The 17,814-nt window shown below is 47.7% G+C and overlaps 5 protein-coding genes across 5 annotated transcripts; 4 read left to right on the top strand and 1 right to left on the bottom strand.

The window, feature by feature from the left end:
* Nucleotides 1-283: 283 nt before the first annotated feature.
* On the top strand, nt 284-1,778 carry J3D65DRAFT_669543 (uncharacterized protein; the record flags this gene model as incomplete). Its single annotated transcript, XM_066803212.1, has 3 exons — nt 284-675; nt 745-1,670; nt 1,702-1,778. 3 exons carry the CDS (start codon nt 284-286, stop codon nt 1,776-1,778), a joined length of 1,395 nt encoding a protein of 464 aa, XP_066652848.1.
* Nucleotides 1,779-8,212: 6,434 nt separating this feature from the next.
* On the top strand, nt 8,213-9,652 carry J3D65DRAFT_678826 (uncharacterized protein; the record flags this gene model as incomplete). Its single annotated transcript, XM_066803672.1, has 2 exons — nt 8,213-8,400; nt 8,458-9,652. 2 exons carry the CDS (start codon nt 8,213-8,215, stop codon nt 9,650-9,652), a joined length of 1,383 nt encoding a protein of 460 aa, XP_066652847.1.
* Nucleotides 9,653-10,367: 715 nt separating this feature from the next.
* On the top strand, nt 10,368-12,067 carry J3D65DRAFT_678825 (uncharacterized protein; the record flags this gene model as incomplete). The annotated part of the gene is made up of 2 exons (XM_066803671.1): nt 10,368-10,756; nt 10,810-12,067. 2 exons carry the CDS (start codon nt 10,368-10,370, stop codon nt 12,065-12,067), a joined length of 1,647 nt encoding a protein of 548 aa, XP_066652846.1.
* Nucleotides 12,068-12,433: 366 nt separating this feature from the next.
* On the top strand, nt 12,434-13,186 carry J3D65DRAFT_631409 (uncharacterized protein). The gene has a single exon (XM_066800913.1). The coding sequence runs from the start codon at nt 12,625-12,627 to the stop codon at nt 13,114-13,116; it is 492 nt and encodes a 163-aa protein (XP_066652845.1). The 5' UTR covers nt 12,434-12,624; the 3' UTR covers nt 13,117-13,186.
* A 1,010-nt stretch (nt 13,187-14,196) lies between these two features.
* On the bottom strand, nt 14,197-17,738 carry J3D65DRAFT_457166 (Six-hairpin glycosidase-like protein). Its single transcript, XM_066796398.1, has 4 exons — nt 17,252-17,738; nt 17,102-17,201; nt 14,725-17,054; nt 14,197-14,674 (listed from the first exon to the last, which is right to left on the bottom strand). Exons 1-4 carry the CDS (start codon nt 17,530-17,532, stop codon nt 14,284-14,286), a joined length of 3,102 nt encoding a protein of 1,033 aa, XP_066652844.1. The 5' UTR covers nt 17,533-17,738; the 3' UTR covers nt 14,197-14,283.
* Between the last annotated feature and the right edge of the window lie 76 nt (nt 17,739-17,814).

Below are 17,814 nucleotides of genomic sequence, written 5' to 3'. Positions count from 1 at the left end.
ACTTAAACAATGTCGATGACTTTCCAAAGTCAGTGTGAACGCGATTGGTCGACGCGTTTTGCCAAGATCCTACTTTCATACGGTTTCCCTTTGGTTCACATTCGTCCCAAAGATGCGGCACCAACGCGTCCATCTTGTCTTCTCGAATGTTGTTGCGCTTCAAGACCAAATCCAACCTCCATCTTCTTGCATCCACCACCTGCTCTCTTGAACCTCTCACCTTTCAACTTTCGATCATCTCCATATCTGCCCTTTCAACTCTTCGTACCTAGCACTATCAGCAATGGAAGCCCCCCGTCCCACCTCTTCCGTCTACTCCAGGGACGAAGACGGCAATTCGATCAGCCCTGCCGAACAGTTCCAGGTCCAACCTGTCAGCAGCGTCGCCGACCAACTCCTCCAGTCTGTCGTACGAACTGTCAAGCGGCTGCTCTGGGCAGATGGCTTCCAAGCCCAAATCCTCGAAGTAATCGAAGCGCTCAACCAAATGCACGGCTTGCTGCGGAATGGACTCATCGAGGAGACTCTCCAGAAGATCGAGTCCCTCAGCAAGAAGGTTGTCGACATTCTGACCGCTTGGACGCGTCGCAACCAGCGCATCAGCGTGGATGCGCGCTTGATGAGGGAAGCAAACATCTCTGCTGTCTCGCAGCTTGATCCAAATACCAGGATTCAGTAAGCAATGACTACTTTCCTTCTTGCGCCTGCTTCTTTCAAGACGTGTTCTGATCAGAAACGTAATAGGCCTTTGCCAACAATCACTGGCTGTGAGGTCAACGTTGAGGCCATCCAAGGTATGCGAAGCTTCTTCGTGGACTCTGTCGTCAACCTCTGCTCTGCTGCCAAACATGCTGGACACGGATCTGCCCACTCTACGCCCACAGAAATTCGAGTCATCAACTGTCTTCTCGCGACCAGAGATCGTTTGGAAGATGTCGCCTTTTCGACGGAACAAGCCAGCAAAGATGTAGCTGCGTCTTGGAAAGCCATTTCGGAGAGGTCTTTGTATTTAGCTTCTCGTGCCAGCCAGGAGGTAAACAAAAGAGCCAAAGAGAAGCAGCGCATTGGAAAATTCACGTTCAAGAATTTGTTTTCCAAGCGCAATTCCAGGAAGGACGACATCGTTCAGGACGACAGCGGGCGCAAGGCCAATACCGATTCTCCCGCTAAAGCCTCGGAATCTGCTCCTCACGATGCAGCCCAGAGACGTTATCCACCGGGAATGTTCTACGCAGACGCTTTTTCACCTCTTTCAGCCCTACCGCCAACTTCTCTAGTCAACCTCGAAGCACAGCACGAGACCACCCAGCAGGCTGTTCCCGAAGAAAGACACGACTCGGTGAGCGTCGCCAGTCACAACGGAGAGCACCACAGCGTCAATTTGGGACGGCCGGGAGTTCTCTCAGAGCTCGAACGAAACATCAATCGAGTGTTCGTCCAGAGACTTGAAGCCAAGCGCGCCGAATCACCCGAGGCTTCTGGAACTCGCTCTTGGTGGCGCGAACGCGCCCTGCAGGACTTGGAGGGACAAGAGCCAGACGAGGATAGCGAGTGGGAGTGGGAGGATTGTGAGGAGGAGGAGGAGGAGGAGGGGGGGGAGGAGTCTTCCGAGGAGGAGGCCGCCGAAAAGAAGGCCCGGGATGTTGCGGAGGCTCTGGAGATGTTGGAAGGTGACGCCGATAGCTGTTCTGACAGCGGTAGCGCTCGGAGGTGTCGCTAATGAGGGCGGCGACTTGGGCTTCTGTTTCGTGCTGGTCGGGACTGAAGAAGAGCTGTAGGGGTTGTTCTTCCAGGCAGTTTAAATACCAGAGTCATGTTTACTTACTCAATGGTTTCTGCAATTATAAAGAGTGTATATCCTACTCTGAATGTTGAAGGAAGGAGTTCATCAGTTTCAAGCTTGGTTCTTAAAGTGCACATTCTGGCCCATTGGGCGGTCACTGTTGGTGGAGCTTTCTTCAAGCATGGCTTTCGCATTATAGAGGTCCCCCTTGGATCAGTATAATCGCCCAAGCTCGAAGACAACCACCAAGGGACTCCTCCGGATCGTTTCTGTTCACAATGACGAGCTGAAGTCCAACGATACTCCAGTGCCCGACGAGGAGAAGATCCCTTAGGTCCGGAAACTTGATGAGGTGGGCGAGAACGCAATCTTGGAGTGGGTTCAAGAAGACTGGGAGGCGGTCAGGGTCGGAGAGAAAGCGAACGCGAACGCGAACGCGGCGAAGATCACATCAAAGGCCTAAAACGCGAAGGACTGTGAGACCGAGCATGAAGAAAAGAAGAGGAAACTCAACAGTTAATGAAGTAAGATGAGAGAACTGAAGACTCCATTTGAGGCTACTCTGAGAGCTATCTATATACTGCTAAAACCGCTAGGGGGAGTAGTAGCTGGTGCTAACTACTGATAAGTCCTGAACTTATTAAGACGCGCGAAGCTAATAGATAAGTGTATCTTAACTAAAGTAGTAAGTTATTGTCTGGATAAGCTATAGTTATCTAGGTAAACTATAGCTGAGATGATGTAATAGGAGACTACTTAGTATTATTATATAGGACTACTAATATACCCCCTAGGATAAGAAAAGAGATAGTTATAGTAGAGTAGATATATAAGTAGTTGTATTAACTAAATAGAAAACTTACTATATTAGTCTATACCTAATAAGGTTATAAAAGCAGTAGTACTTAACTATTACTAATACTTTAGTAAGCCCGTCTGTAATTATCTTATTAGTAGAGATATAAGAGATAGTTGTAGTTCTATCTATAACTACCTGCTTAATATACTAGTAGTATAGATTAATGTGTTTTATAGTAGTATTAAACTCTATACTATTAGTAAATTAGATGGCGTTCTTGTTATTATTATAGAGCTAGATTAGTTAAGTATTAGGGCCCTTATAACCTATTTTAGTAAGAACTTAAGTTATCTAGATGGCTTATTTAATAGTAGGAGTGAGGTTAATAAACTTAGCTTCTATTATAGATATACTAATAAGCTTCTATCTCCTACTCTTTATATATAGTAAACTGCCTAAAGCTATAATAATATAGCCTAATAAGGACTAATAAGTATCTAGATTATTAGTAAAAGTGGCATCTATATAGATTTATAAGCTAAGAGTGCTATTATTACTAGGGTATAGAATGATTCTATAATTATATATACCCTATAAGTATTAAAGGACTTAGTAAGCAGTAGTAAGGTGTTTATTTAATAGGTTATAGGTGTATTATAAGAGATAAGTAGTAGGAAAAAGAATAGCTAGGTGGTATCTTATTATATACTATATAAGTAAGCTAATAATCTTACTATAAAGCTATTAATAGTCTAGGTCGTTCTTGCTATTATATATATGTAATTTATAGGAATCTATTAGTATAAGGACGCGTGTAGTATTACTTATACTAAACTATATAAGAATATTTTAAATATATCTACCTTAGGATAGTATAATTATGCTATTTATATATTAATTAATATAAAGACTAAGGAAGTAATATAGTTAGCCTATATCTTTAAAGTAGATCTTAGTATTAAGTAGTAAGATGATTTTATTAACTTTAGACTTAGTTTTAGTAGTAATATAGAGATTATTAATATAGATAAGGATAAATATAAGCTTGTCCTAGTATCTTATAATATAGGGTTTTAAAGGGAGAGAGTAGAAACCTAGGTAGTATAAGAAATTATAGAGGTACTAAAACTAAGTAAGTAGTAACTAGTATAAGCTGTATAAGGCTCTTTAGAGATGCTAAACTTATTATAGAACCTAGTATCTAGGAGGTATATAGGTATAGACTAGGTCTTTTAGTAGTATATTAAGGAAGGCTGTCTTAATATCCCCTTACTTATAAAATAGGTAATAATAGATGTTAATTACTAAAAATAGTATAAAAGTAGGAAATATAATAACTAGTAATAATACTTTAGATATATTAAATCCCTTATATTAAAGATTACCTAAAACTATAATGTAGCTCTTATAGATAACCTTCTTACCTAGCTTATTAAGCTTATAGATCTAGACCTATTATAGTAGTAGTACCTAAGAGCTATCTAATAGGTAGTTAGTCTCTTTAAAGGTGCTAGTATTAGTTAACTCCTATATCTACTTATCTATAGAGGGTCTCTAATAGATAGATTTTAGCCCTATAAGGGCCTTATACTATAAGTAAGGTAGAACCTTATTAGTAGGGATGGCATCTTATTAGTAATAAGTAGTATTTTCTATAGTAGTAAAGATATATATATAGTAAGTAGATAGTTAAGGAGGTTAAGTATTATCTAAACTATATTTCTTATTAAAGAATTATATCTTAGTATAAATCTACTAAGGGTATTATAATAGTGCTATTAGTAGTAGAGTAGGTATAGGTAATAGAGATAGTAAGGGTAGTAGTAGGGTTAAAGTTAGGTTAGTAAGTACTAAATTATTAGATCTAGTATATTTATTAGCTAGAGAGATATTAATCTAATCTATTTTATCTACTAATAGTATAATATCTATAAACGCGTCCTCCTTACCTCTACTACTAATATCTATACTACCTATATTAGACCTCTCTACTACTTTAATTGCTTATTCTACTATGTTATAGATTACTTTAGTATTGCCTTTAAGAGTATCTTAAACTATTTTTAATATAAGATATATAATAAGTATCTTATTATTACTATTCTTAACTTTTCTATCTTCTATATTATTTATAGTAGCTATTAAGTCTAGCTACTAAGGAGGTCTAAAATATACGTCCTAAGTATAGATAACCTAGTTTATTTAAGGGAGATATACCTAGAAGATATACTTATAGTTATAGCTAATAAACTATCCTTTCTTTACTCTTATATTAAATTTAGTGCTCTTAAGACGCTTCTTAGCTAGGATATAAGTATATATAGTAATACTAAAGACTAGTACTAGTAACTAGACATCCTTATACCTACTAATAGTATTATTAAAAACGTTAACTGGTATCTTACTATTAAGTATATAAGTAGGAAGATAGTTAAGAAGATATACTATATATTAATAAGCTTCTATCTATAATAATTAAGGTGTATTTAACGCGATACTTATAGAGTAGGCTATACTAGTAATAAGGTATATAGATAACTTACTAATACTATTTTACTTAGGTAAGTATAGTGCTATCTTTTTAACCTTAATACCCTCTATCTTTACCTATACTAGCAGCTTTTAGCCGCTAAACTCTATGCTATTATCTATTTAGAGGGCTTAGATCTTATATTAGAACTAGGTTTTAGTCTATTTATTAAAGTTTTAAATACTATTAAAGGTGTTGCCCTTAGTCTTTATAACTAATAAGTATTATAGATATAAGTAGTTATCTATAAATACCACCCCCTAATAGTAGCTATTATGGCTGACTATAAGTAGTCTAAATATATTAATATAGACGCGTCTAAAGGGCGTGTCTACTTAAGGTATTAGTTTATATAATACTATCTAGTAGGACTTAGCTATATAGTAGGATTTATAATAGAAGTCTTAGTTACTAGTAATAATAAGTTATCCCTAGTACTAGAGCTTATTAAGCGCGCCAGTATAGATATACCCTAATTACTAGTACTATATCTTATATATTACTATAGGAGGAGTTGCTATAGTAAATACTTATACTATATAATTATTATTAATAACTATTAGAATATTTACCCCTAAACTATTAGGGTAAGCTATAATAGCTATTCTATAGTTTTATATTTATAATATAGAGGTAAGCTAATCTAGGTATAGTCCCTTCTACTTAAGTTTTAAAGCTAAGATAAGACTAACTATTAGTACTAGAATATATAGAATACCCTCTATTATAAGAGTGTTGACTATACTATTTATAGGATAGTAGAGTATAGTATTACTATAGCTAATAGCTATTGCTATACCTAAACTATATACCTAGACTAGCTGTATAAACTATAAGTAGTTTATTAGCTTAGTTAAATTTAGTATATAGTAGGTGTTAGCCCTAGTATTAATAATCTATTTATCCTTTATTAAAGCTAGATATAGGTATAGGGTGGTAAAGTAGTTTATACCTTATACTAGAGGGTTAGTTATTAATATTATTATTACTATTACTACTATTAGTAGTTTAGAGACTTAATTATCTAGTATGTAGAATACCCCTAATACTGGCTTCTAATAGGTAGGATGGTATTTAAGGTAAAGATAGCTATACTTAGCCTTAATATGCCCCTTCTTTCTATAGTAATTATAGGTGGTATGGTTAGACTTAGACTGCTTAGTAGACTGCTAACTAGTATAAATAGTAAGAGCTATAGTACTATTCTTACTAGTATATTTAATCTTATTAGTTATAGTATAGAAAAGATCCTTAAACTTAGGTGTCTCCTTCTTATTATACTAATTTATATGCTAAGTTATATACTAGATAGGAATATTATTCTATAAGTTTTCTAGGAGTAGAATATAGAGAATCTAGTCCTTAACTTACTATTAGATATAGCTAATATAGGCTTACCTTTATTTATATAGGGTATTATAGAATTCCTTTACTATTATAAAATTACTATATTAATAGAAGATAAAGTCCTTAATAATATTAGCCTTAGAGAGGATACCCTTAGTATTATATATATTATAAAGCTTCTACTATATAGAGTGAGCTAAACTGGTATGCCCCTATAGTACTATTATAATAGGAAGTGTAATAATTATTATAAATTAGTAGATAATATATATATCCTTCTTATAATTAGTAGTATTTTTTAGCTTATCCTTAAGTAGATAGGTATAATAGAATAGATTAAGCCTTATCTTAACTATTATCTTAAAGGTTACCTAGTTAGTAGGGCCTTTAAGTAGCTAGATATTCTTTAAAGGGATACTAAACTTACTATTATTTATAGTTAGGTCTACCTCTTCTTTAGCCTTAGCCTGCTTAGCTGGTATAGAAGATAAGGTAGTGGTAAAGCCTAAACTACTAGATAATAAGGGAGGAAGGGAAGGTAAAGTTATAGTAAAGGTAATAACTATTAGTATATTACTTAGAGTTATAGAGATAGATAATACTAATAAATTTACTAAAGAGTAGGAATTATGTGAGATAATAAGGGATAAAATAATAAAATAATAAAATAACTATTAGTAATAATTGTATAGATGGTATTATAGTATAATACTAAAATAAGCTAGATAAGTGATTTATATATGTAATATAAGGGCTTATAACCTGATAAAGTAAGATAAGAGAACTAAAGACTCTATTTAAGGCTACTCTAAGAGCTATCTATATATTACTAAAACTACTAGGGGGAGTAGTAGCTGGTGCTAACTACTAATAAGTCCTAAACTTGTTAAGATGTGTGAAGCTGATAGATAAGTATATCTTAACTAAAGTAGTAAGTTGTTGTCTGGATAAGCTGTAGTTATCTAGGCGAACTGTAGCTGAGATGACGTAATGGGAGACTGCTTGGTGTTGTTACACAGGACCACCAACAACAGTGGCACTGAAAGCTTGGATGGGTAAGAAGGAAGGGAGTTTCGATTGAGGACGTCCTAAGTAGTCTCTTCCGAGTAAAATCAATGGTTCAAGGGAGACTCCTGTGCAGGCATGATGGAGTGCGATGGGTTTGTCGACGAGCTACGTATCTGCGGTGGTGCATGGTTTGTTGACAATGTTGGAGTGCTTTACTCGACCTGACCAGAATTAACACCACCAACGCTTTTGGTCGCCGCCGCGGCTGGACCTCCACCCACAGTGCCAAAATCCAATTCCACCGCTGCTGCACCTTCCTCTGCACCATCTCAACCTTTCTTCAACCCCAATCTTCCACCACCTCTTTCAAGCTTGCCAACTCGCGTCCCCGGTGCCATCAACGCTTCACACGGCACCAATTACCATCTCCCCTCTTTTCTTCACTACACTTCAAACCTTCAACTTCGAGATGGAGAACCCAAGGCCTACTTCATCCCTCTACTCTCGCGATGAGGAAGGCATTCCCATCGAACAATCTCACCACGCTCCCGCCGCTCCCTCCACCCGGCCCTCCCTTTCAGAGAGCGAAGTCAACTCTCTCCTGCAGGACCGAGTGTCACTTCTGACTCCACGTGCCGAGGCAAGGATCCAAGCGATCGCGTCCCTTGCGAATCGTCTGCTTTTTTCTGACGGCTTTCAACGTGAGATCATCAGGGCAGTTCGCCTGGTGCATGTTGAGCTCAGAATGGCGTTGGCGCAAGGCGCGAGACCAGAGACCGTCAACAAGATCCAACACCACAGCGCCGCCGTCACCGATATTTTGGCCCTGTGGACCCGATCGAACCAGAATATCAGCGGAGATCTGGTCTCAATTAACGTCAAGAACCTCCCAAGCACGCTGCAGGAAGCTGTTCCTTTCAAGGAAAAGATGCTGTAAGTGTTTACTTTGCGTTCCTTCTTTTTGATTGATCGGCGTTGACATCAACACAGGCGCCTTCCGACCATCAATGGATGCGAATTGAACTTTGCTGCCGCCCAGCGCCTTCACGTCTACTTTGTTGATTGCGTGGCCTCTCCATTCCAGTCAACCCGAGAATCAATGCACGACCTGCCTCGTATTGCTGCGGCAGCTCAATCAATTCAATCCTGCTTCCACATGGTGCAGGACCGCTTTGAAGATGTAGCCTTTTCGGCCGAGCAGCTCAGCAGGGATACAGTCAAAGCCTGGCAAGATGTGTCCAAGATCAGTGCAGGGATCGAGGCAGAGGAGGAAAGGCGGCGTCAGGAGGAGAAGGAGGACAAGTCAAGCCGCTCCAAACGTCCCTTCAAGTCCCTTATCAACAAGTTCAAGGGCAATGCGAAGAAGGACAGCGACGCCACCACGAAGACCGACGAAGACGACAACAAATTAGACTTGCCCAACCCGCGTCTCAGTCTTGGACTCTCGGAAGCAGGCAAGCGTCCTCGCCTGGCTGTCTTCCCACCAGCGCCCCTCCCTGTGCTTGAGCAGCAACAGAGAGAGGTCGCAAGGCACCACGAGAACGTCCGCCGACAGTCGCAGCTCTCTCAAGCCGAGACGATTCGAATCGTCAGCAATTCGAGCCAGCGACCGACATTGAGTTCGAATGAGGTCAGGCACGACAGCGGTCCCGTCTTCGAGAGCCCTCGCCGAACGGCCACCAAGCAGCCTGACTACGAGCAAACGAGCAATCCCCAGAGCACCAGCGAGGAGAGCCTCAGCTACCACGACCACGACAGCAACAACCACGAGAGCGTTCCGAACCGGAAGCAGATCATCGACCAGCGCTTCGAGGACGACGACGGTGAGGTAGAGGAGCTCACCCAACTTGAGCAGGAGATTCTTGAGGCTTCTGTTCCCGACCATTCGAGCCAGCCAGACTCGAACGAAGACCCGGAGGCTGCTCAATCGTGGTGGCGCAAGCGTGCCCTCCAGGACTTGGAGGCTGGCCGCGACGGAGAGGAAGGTGGTGACTCAGCTGAGGAAGAAGACCAGGAGGAGGAGCTCACCGAGGAGGAGGTGGTGAAGAGGAGGGAGCTGGCGAAGGCGAAGGCATTGGCCTTGCTGGAGGGCAACGATGGCCAGGACGGCGGTGCCGGAAATCTCGACTTCTCGAAGCTCAGCTTCGGCCCCGACGAGATGGAGCGCTTGGGACGCCAGCTTTGAGCGGGTCTTGAGCCAATGGAGGTGGCATGCTCAAGCTGGGCTGATGATGCATGTACCATTATGGTTTGGCGTTTGTTTTTGTTTCTTTCATATTCGAGTCGGACATTGTGGAAAGTTCCCGCAACGAAGCTGGAACGAAAGGAGTTGCTGGTGGTCGAATTGATCCTCTCTTCGATCAAGAAAGACAAGGATTCGGGCATTATGAGCGGGAGAATTGGCGTTGGTCTTGGTCCTTTCGTGGGAAGTAATGAAAAAAAGATAGCCTTCTTGATCCGCACCTTTCCAAACATCACCAAGATGTTCAAGAATTGGAGTTGGTCTAGGTCCTTTCGTGGGTAGTAATGAAAAATAAGATAGTCTTCTTGATCCGCACATTTCCAAACATCACCGACATGTTCAATCAAGCACTGCGAAGCAGACAAGACAATTAAGCGTAAACTACTCTTCCATGCTCACTTTGATTTGCCTAAGTGTACTCCCAGGGCAGATACGGCGAAATGGTGCGCAACTGATTCGCATGATCTTGATCTTCAACCTCCCGCCGCACGACATCCTCGGCGGTCACCCACCCAGAAAATCAAAACAACACAGCTCTGTGATCTTTCCTACTAACTGCTACTGGAGATCCGCGCCGTCTCCGATAAAGTTCATGCAGGTGCTTGGCCAAACGCTTCCTCCACAACCCTCGCATCTCCGCGTCCCACCAACGCTCAAGATGGGCGCCCTCGAATCGTTCTCCCCAGTCCACGCGGAGATGACGGCCCTCGAACGCGAGGCCAGCAAGCAGATCCAAGCGATCCTGCAGTTCCAGGCCGTTCTGCAGAGCGCCAACCGTCTCCTCTGGCCAGACATGTTCCAGGCGGAGCTCGTCCGGGCGGCGCGCCTCCTGCATTTCGACTTGCGCCCAAAGCTGCAGCGCAAAGCCACGGTCGAGATTGCTGACAAGTTTGAATGCTATGCCGACATTCTTGTCAAGATTTTGGCGTCCTGGCACCGTCGCAACCGGCTGCTGGCCATCAAGCTCGGCCTGACCATCGACGACATCCCGATGACGGCGCGGATTGGCGAGGAGGAGAGGAGGGAGATTTTCGAGGCGAAGGCGAAGTAAGCAAAGCTTTCCCCGTTGAAGATTCTCGTCTGTCTAACACCAGGAACAGGACCTTGCCGACGTTGGAGGGATGCGAAGTCAACCTCCTCACTGCCCTAGCCTTCCAGAGCTGCTTCGCGGCATGTATCGCCTTCAAGACCGCCGCAAAACAGCGCGCCCCCTCCTCCCCCGCGGAGAAGCAGATGATCGACTGCCTCGCCAGCATCCGAGACCATGTGAACAACGTCACGCTCTCCGCCGAGCACCTCCGCAACGACGCCGCTGCGCCCTGGTCGCGCCTCTCTCAAACCCAGGCGTCCAACGCCTCATCCGTCACCCTTTCCACCGTCGTCGAGTCCAGGGGTGGTTTGGCGAAGAGTAAGAGCACGCAGGCGTTGCGCAAGGTAAAGAGGATGTTCAGCAGGGCGAGCCTCAAGACGAGCGAGCACGACTTGCCGCGGAAGGAAAGCAGCAGCAATCTCAGGGTCAAGAAGATGTTCAGCATGGCGAGCCTCCGAGCAAGCGAGCACGATTTGCCGAGGACGGAAAGCAGCAGCAATCTCAGGGACACGTTCAAGCGCATGAGTCGATTCGCCTCGCAGGTCTCCCTCAGCATCGACCCCCGCAAGCCGTCGAGCAGTCCCGTTCAGTCGGGCTTGGTGCAAGGCCTCTCGGCTCTGCCGCCGGCTTCGCTGGTGGAACTCGAGAAGAAGCAGGTGGATGTCCGCGTTGCGTTTTTGCGTGCTTCTGACAATGGTCAGCGAGGTGATGGTCGTGTGGAGGTGAGTGGCTTTGGTCAAGAGCGTCAATACTTCTCCACGAAAGGAAGCTGTGGCTCTGTTGCTGGAATTGACGGCGAAGATTTCGCAGCCCTTCCAGCCCATCCATGGCAGAAAGAGAGAGACGACCGCCCAAGCACGCCCGCGCCCCAACCCACCGACCACTCCCACTCCCACCGCCACGGCGCCGTCTACCACAACCACAGCACCACCTTCACCCCCTCTTCCAACGACAACCTCCCAGCACACGCGCGCAACATCCCCGAGATCCATGTGACCGCTCCTCCGCCAAGGTCGTCACTGATCGCCGACCCAGAGACGCAGACGGTGTGGTGGCGCGACCAAGCGTTCGGAGCGTTGGAGGGCCGGAGCAGTAGCCATGCCGAGGAGCAAGAGGCGCAGCAGACCGCAGAGGGAGAGCAGGAAGAAGAGAAGGGAGCAGACTCCACGGCCGAGGAATCCGATGCGTGGAAGACGGAGGCGCGAGCGCTGGCGCTGTCAGTCTTGGAGGGGACGGGCCCGTATGATACAGGCAGTCATGTTGGCTAGGAGGAGGGTGAGGGTGGTCCGCGGTCCGCGGTTTGACTTGTGACTTTGAGCAGGGGAAGAGAAGGAGAAGCAGTGGCTTTGAGGTTTGGCTGCTGCGGTGGCGAGTTTCTGGTGGGTTGGATGTACGGCTTTTGTACCAACCGCACACTAGGTGACTGACTGCCTGCATACCTGCGACAGAGACGGGACGTTCGCCGGCTGTTTTTTACCTTTCTCTCCACTCTTGAGCACGCAGTATAGGTAATAGTAATAGACTAGAGAGTCAAAAAAGAAAGACACTTTTCCCCTCCTTCATGCCTCCCCCTTACCCCTGAAACGCCAAGACCGCCCCTCCCCCCTTCCATTAATCACTGAAACAGTAAAATCCTACAACTTCATCGTTTAATTGCTTCATTCTTTCTGTCAAAGTATTTCGAATTTCTTATTTCTCTCTCTATCCGTCAACCGTTGACGGTTTGCTTTGGTTTGGGTATATCTTTCTCCCTCCCTGCATCCTTAATCCCCGCATCCCTCATCTTTTCTGTCGTCGCCTACACTGCACTACTTTACGGTCCGTGATGCCCATGATGTCCGTGATGCCCGTGGTGTCCCGGTCCGCCAGGGCCGCCAAAGCCTCCAGGGCCTCCAGGGGGACCACCGAAGCCACCAGGGCCGCCAGGGCCGCCAAAGCCCCCAGGACCGCCAGGGCCGCCAAACCCGCCAGGCGGCCCTCCATGATGACCTCCGCCCTGATGATGCCCCGGTCCACCCGGTCCGCCGAACCCACCAGGGGGCCCGCCAGGGGGCCCGCCATGCTGATGACCACCGCCATGATGACCCCCCGGCCCACCAAACCCACCCGGAGATCCGCCAGGGGGACCAGGAGGGGGACCGCCGTGATGATGGCCGCCGCCGTGATGATGGGGACCGGGCGGTGGAGGCGGCGGCGGCGGGCCGTTGCCGTGGTGTACGTGTTGTCCGTGCCCGTGGTGGGACATTTTGTCGAGGAGTTTGGTGAGGAGAGGTATGGTGGCGGCGTTGATTGGTTGTTTGTTGGATTTGTTGGATAGCTGTGGATAGCTGTCGAGAGGAAAGGAGAGGAGAGGAGAGGAGAGGAGAGGAGAGAGGCGTGAGGGCTACGAGGACGTTGGTTGGCATCAGGATGTCCTCCTCTTTATGTACACTTATACCCGTCGTCCCGCAAGGCACACCACCACCACGCAATCGCCCCCTCTGGTTACCTCCACCTCTACCTCCACGTCCACGCGTCCCATCAATCACCATTCATCGCCAGCCATCGCCATCCATCGTCATCCGGCCCGAACCGACGCATGCGCCGCGCCACGCCACACGGCGCCACCACCACCCCGTCGTGCCGTCGCCCATCGCCATCGCCTTCTGCCCGCTGCGGTATACGCGTGGCGCCAAGCCCGCCCGCGTCTTGCCTCTTCCCATGGCCTCTTCCCGACCCGTACAAAGAAGCAGCTAATGTGTAGAAAGCTATCAGGACAGACGGGGCAAGCGACGACGACGGACCTACCTGTCTGCCTGGGTGACGCTGACCCTGACGACTGGAGCCGGAGGTCGACAACGGCGACTGACGACAGTCGACAGACCAGCAAGACGAAAATAGCATCACAGACGACCCCAGTGAGTGACTCGTCATCACCTCGCGCCGATGGCTGTGGCGGTGCGGCGCTCACTACTCCGAGTCCCCGGCTAAGGTACCTAGGTCGCCTCTTTTCGGGACGAAGCAACTCTAACGTCTACATTCATTGTCGGATTTGCCGAGGCCGAGGCCGAGGTGCGATGGCGAGACGGGACGGTGCACCGGAACTTGGATTTGGGCAAGCAACAGCTGTGTTTGACGAGCTTGGTGGGATCACAAGAGGGGCACGGCAGGGCTGTGAAAGGTCATCGGCGCGAGGGAAAGCAGGACAGGCAATACTCACCGACACTGTTGCGGAAAACCAAGGCAAGGCAAGTCAAGACGTGGGTCGAGTAGAGGAAGCAGGAAAGAACGCATTCATAGGTCGTAAAAAGGTCGAAAAGGTGCCGGTCTAGGAACAGTCGAGTACAACCCGCCCAAAGCCACTCACTCCTCCAGGTCCGTCCGTCCGTCCTCCCGTCTATCAGACTCCACCCAGTCTACACGTCCTCTAGGAATCTAGGCAAGGGATGCGAAAGCCAGGGAAACGAGGTCTCAAGAAAAAGTCTCCATCGAACCGAGGTCATGCTCAGGCGCCGTCAAGCTGCGCCTCGAGCTCGTCGTTCATGTCCTCTCCGGCCGACTCGTGGCTCTTCATCCGCTGCAGCTTGCCGCTGATGTAGCCGGCAACCTGCTCGTCAATCTGCCTCTTCTTCTCAATGGCCGCCTCGTCAAAATAGCCGACTGAGTTGACGCGTTTCATGGGCTTGACGGGCGACTCGAGCTCTTCGTCGGCGATGGCGTTGCCGTTGCCGTTGCGGTCGTCGATCTGCAAGTCTTCCAGCTTTCCAATCGAGCGGCTTGTCGACGAACGGCGGAATGTCGGCTTTGACGGCTTGTACTTGTGGAAAATGTCATCAAAGTAGTGCGCCGCGGCAGTGGACGGAGTGCGCGGCGTCTGCGGGAGGCGGCATCGAATACTGAAGAATGTTAGCGTTGTTGCCGTTCAGCCAACATGGAAAGGACTTACCCAGTGTCGTGGATCATCTTCGCAATCAGTCCAGTCCATCCGCACTGGTGACTTGCTCCCAGACCCCTGCCGGTATCGCCATCAAAGAACTCGTGGAACCACATGTAGTCCTTCCAGTGCGGGTCGTAGTCGAGCATCTCGTTTCCAGCGTTGATTGCACGTCTGCCATCTTCTCCGCGGACAAAGAGATGCTGAAGTCTGTGCTGGACCTCCTCTGCTACGTGGCCAAGATGCATAAAGTCTCCTGAACCAGTGGGACATTCCACTTGCAGGTTGTTGCCATAGAACATGTAGAAACGGAGGAGGGATTCGACGAGCAAAAAGTTGACTGCAAGCCAAATAGGACCACGCCAATTGCTGTTGCCACCAAAGAGTCCGCTGTCGGAGTCGCCGGGAACGTAACTGACTTGGAAACGCTGGCCGTTGACATCCATGGAGTAGGGGTGGTCTTTGTGGTACTTGGACAATGACCGGATGCCGTGGTCTGCAAAGAACTCGTCCTCGTCGAGCATGCGCTTCAAAATCTTCTTCAAGCGATCTTCGCTGACCAAAGAAAGCAGCAACCTCTCACCCTTTCCACGACGGCGCATGCTTGCAATATTGCGCTCTGCCATGTCGTGGCGATTTTCAATAAACCACTCCATGCGACGTTTGAAGTTGGGAAGCGAGTTGATGACCTCGGGCTCCAGCGTCAAGGTAGCGTACAGAGGGATGAGGCCAACAAGGGACCTAACGGGCATCTGATGGCTCCACGGACCACCCCAGGAGATGGCGTCGTAGTAGAAGCCGTCCTCTTCGTTCCAGAGAGACTTTTCTTCGCCGCCGCTTCGGTACTGCATCGCGTCGCTGATGAGAATGAAATGCTCAAAGAACTTTGACGCGATATCCTCATAGATGCGGCGTTTCTTGGCCAACTCCAGCGCAATGTTGAGCATGCACAGGCAGTAAAACGCCATCCAACCAGTGCTGTCGGCCTGTTCCAGCACACCACCAGTCGGCAATGGATCAGACCTGTTGAACAGGCCAATGTTGTCGAGTCCCAAGAAACCGCCCTCGAAGACGTTTTTGCCGTCAAAGTCTTTTCGGTTGACCCACCAGGTAAAGTTGAGGAGCAGCTTCTGAAAGACGCGTTCGAGGAAATCCCAGTCTTCGTGCCCGTACATTTTGCGCTCAATCTTGAATACCCTGAACGTCGACCAAGCGTGCACAGGAGGATTGACATCGCCAAAGTTCCATTCGTAGGCTGGCAGCTGGCCGTTGGGATGCATGTACCATTCGCGAGTGAAAAGATCAAGCTGCTTCTTCGCAAAGTCGGGGTCGATCATGGCCAACGGGATGCAGTGAAAGGCGCTGTCCCACGCGGCGAAGAAGGGATACTCCCACGAGTCTGGCATTGACAGAATGTCATCCAGATGCATGTGCTTCCAATTCTTGTTGCGCACGTCTTTTCTTCCCGGCGGAGGCGGAGGCATGTTGGGATCGCCATTGGCCCACTGGTCCCAGACGAAGTGGTAGTACTGTTTGCACCACAGCATGCCAGAAAACGCCTGACGCTGAATGTTACGCAGGTCATCGGCCATTGGAATGGGATTGATGCGGTAGTAGAATTCGTCGGCTTCGAGGATGCGCTGCTCCATGATTTCGTCAAACAGCTCTTCGTCGAGGTATCCGTCGTATCTTTTTGAGAGCCTGAAACGCACGACGGCACACTCGCCGGGAGCGACACCTTCGCCCTCGTCGAACGCATACCAGGCAGCGGATTTGGTGCCAACGTTGTCTGGGTTGACGGCACTCTTCTGCTCGTCGCAAATGCGCCGGTGAAAGGCATCCTTCACGTACGGTTGAGGGTTCTTCCCGTCCCAGAGCTTCTGGAAGTTGGTGTCGTTTTCGGTGAAGAGCAGCTGGGGCTGCACATCCTCGCCGCTGGGACCGATACCAGGAGACGGCGACAACTGAAAGTATCTCTCTCCGAGCTTGTGGTGATTTGACACGGCGGCGGTCCCGCTCAGCTTCCGGATCGAGGGCTTCTTGTCCGGCGACTCGTGACCCCACGTCCAAGTGTTTCGAAACCAAACGTGCGGGACAATGTGCAGCGGGGCCGGATCAGGTCCTCGGTTGTAGGCAGTAATACGAAAGAGCAATTCCTCTTCGTCGTCCGCTTCCTTGGCCGTCTCGATGAAGATGTCCCAGTACCTGTCATCGTCAAAGACGCCAGTATCGACCATGTTGTACTCCCTGTCCTGTTTACCCCGTCTTGCATTCTCCTTTATGAGATCTTCGTAGGGAAAGCGGCGCTGAGGGTACTTGTAGAGGAATTTCATGTACGAATGCTGGGATCATTAGCTGAGAGTTCGGCAAGGATGAATGGGAGACTTGCCGTGGGGGTGTTGTCGAGGTGAAAATGGGCTTCCTTGACGGACTCGCCATGATTGCCTTGGGGATTTGAAAGACCAAAGAGGCGTTCCTTGAGAAAGTCACTGCAGAGCGTCAGGCCGTGTCAAGATGGAATGGAAAGAGTGAGACCCACTCCTTCTCGTTCCAAAAGGCAAAGGCGACGTTTTGGAGGCCGTGGGTGTCGGAGATGCCAGCAATGCCGTCTTCGCCCCAACGATAGGCACGGGAGCGGGACATGTCGTGTGAAAAGTGACTCCAGGCGTCTCCATCATGCGAGTAGTCCTCACGGACCGTGGCCCACTGTCTCTCGGCGACGTAGGGACCCCATTTCTTCCAGTAGCGCTCGCGCTTCTTGTCCTCCAACAGGCGCTTCTCCTCCTCGCAGAGATATTCTTGATTGTCGACCAGAACCATGACGGGCGGGTCAAATGGTTGGAGGGATCAAGTGGCGAAGGTTGATGGTGCGGGGCTTCAAAGGGACCGACAAAGGTAAAGCAGGATTGCGCTGTGTAATGCAAATGCAAGCAATGAGCTAGTCGTGATGCGCGAACAAAGATGGGCGTGAATGATGGCGAATGTCGGCGGATGGATGACGAGTGAAGGAGGGAGGAGGAGAGGAAAAGCCGGAAACGGGGTGGAGAAAGGTTTTGAGCTTGGAGGGAGTCGAAGAGGCGGGCGTACATGCAGGAACGGAGG

The sequence above is a fragment of the Phyllosticta citribraziliensis genome, assembly GCF_038025025.1.
Source record: "Phyllosticta citribraziliensis strain CPC 17464 chromosome Unknown J3D65scaffold_9, whole genome shotgun sequence".
In the NCBI taxonomy this organism is placed as follows: Eukaryota; Fungi; Ascomycota; class Dothideomycetes; order Botryosphaeriales; family Phyllostictaceae; genus Phyllosticta; species Phyllosticta citribraziliensis.
Note: the sequence above shows the minus strand (reverse complement) of the source record. Positions and strands in the feature narration are given on the sequence as shown.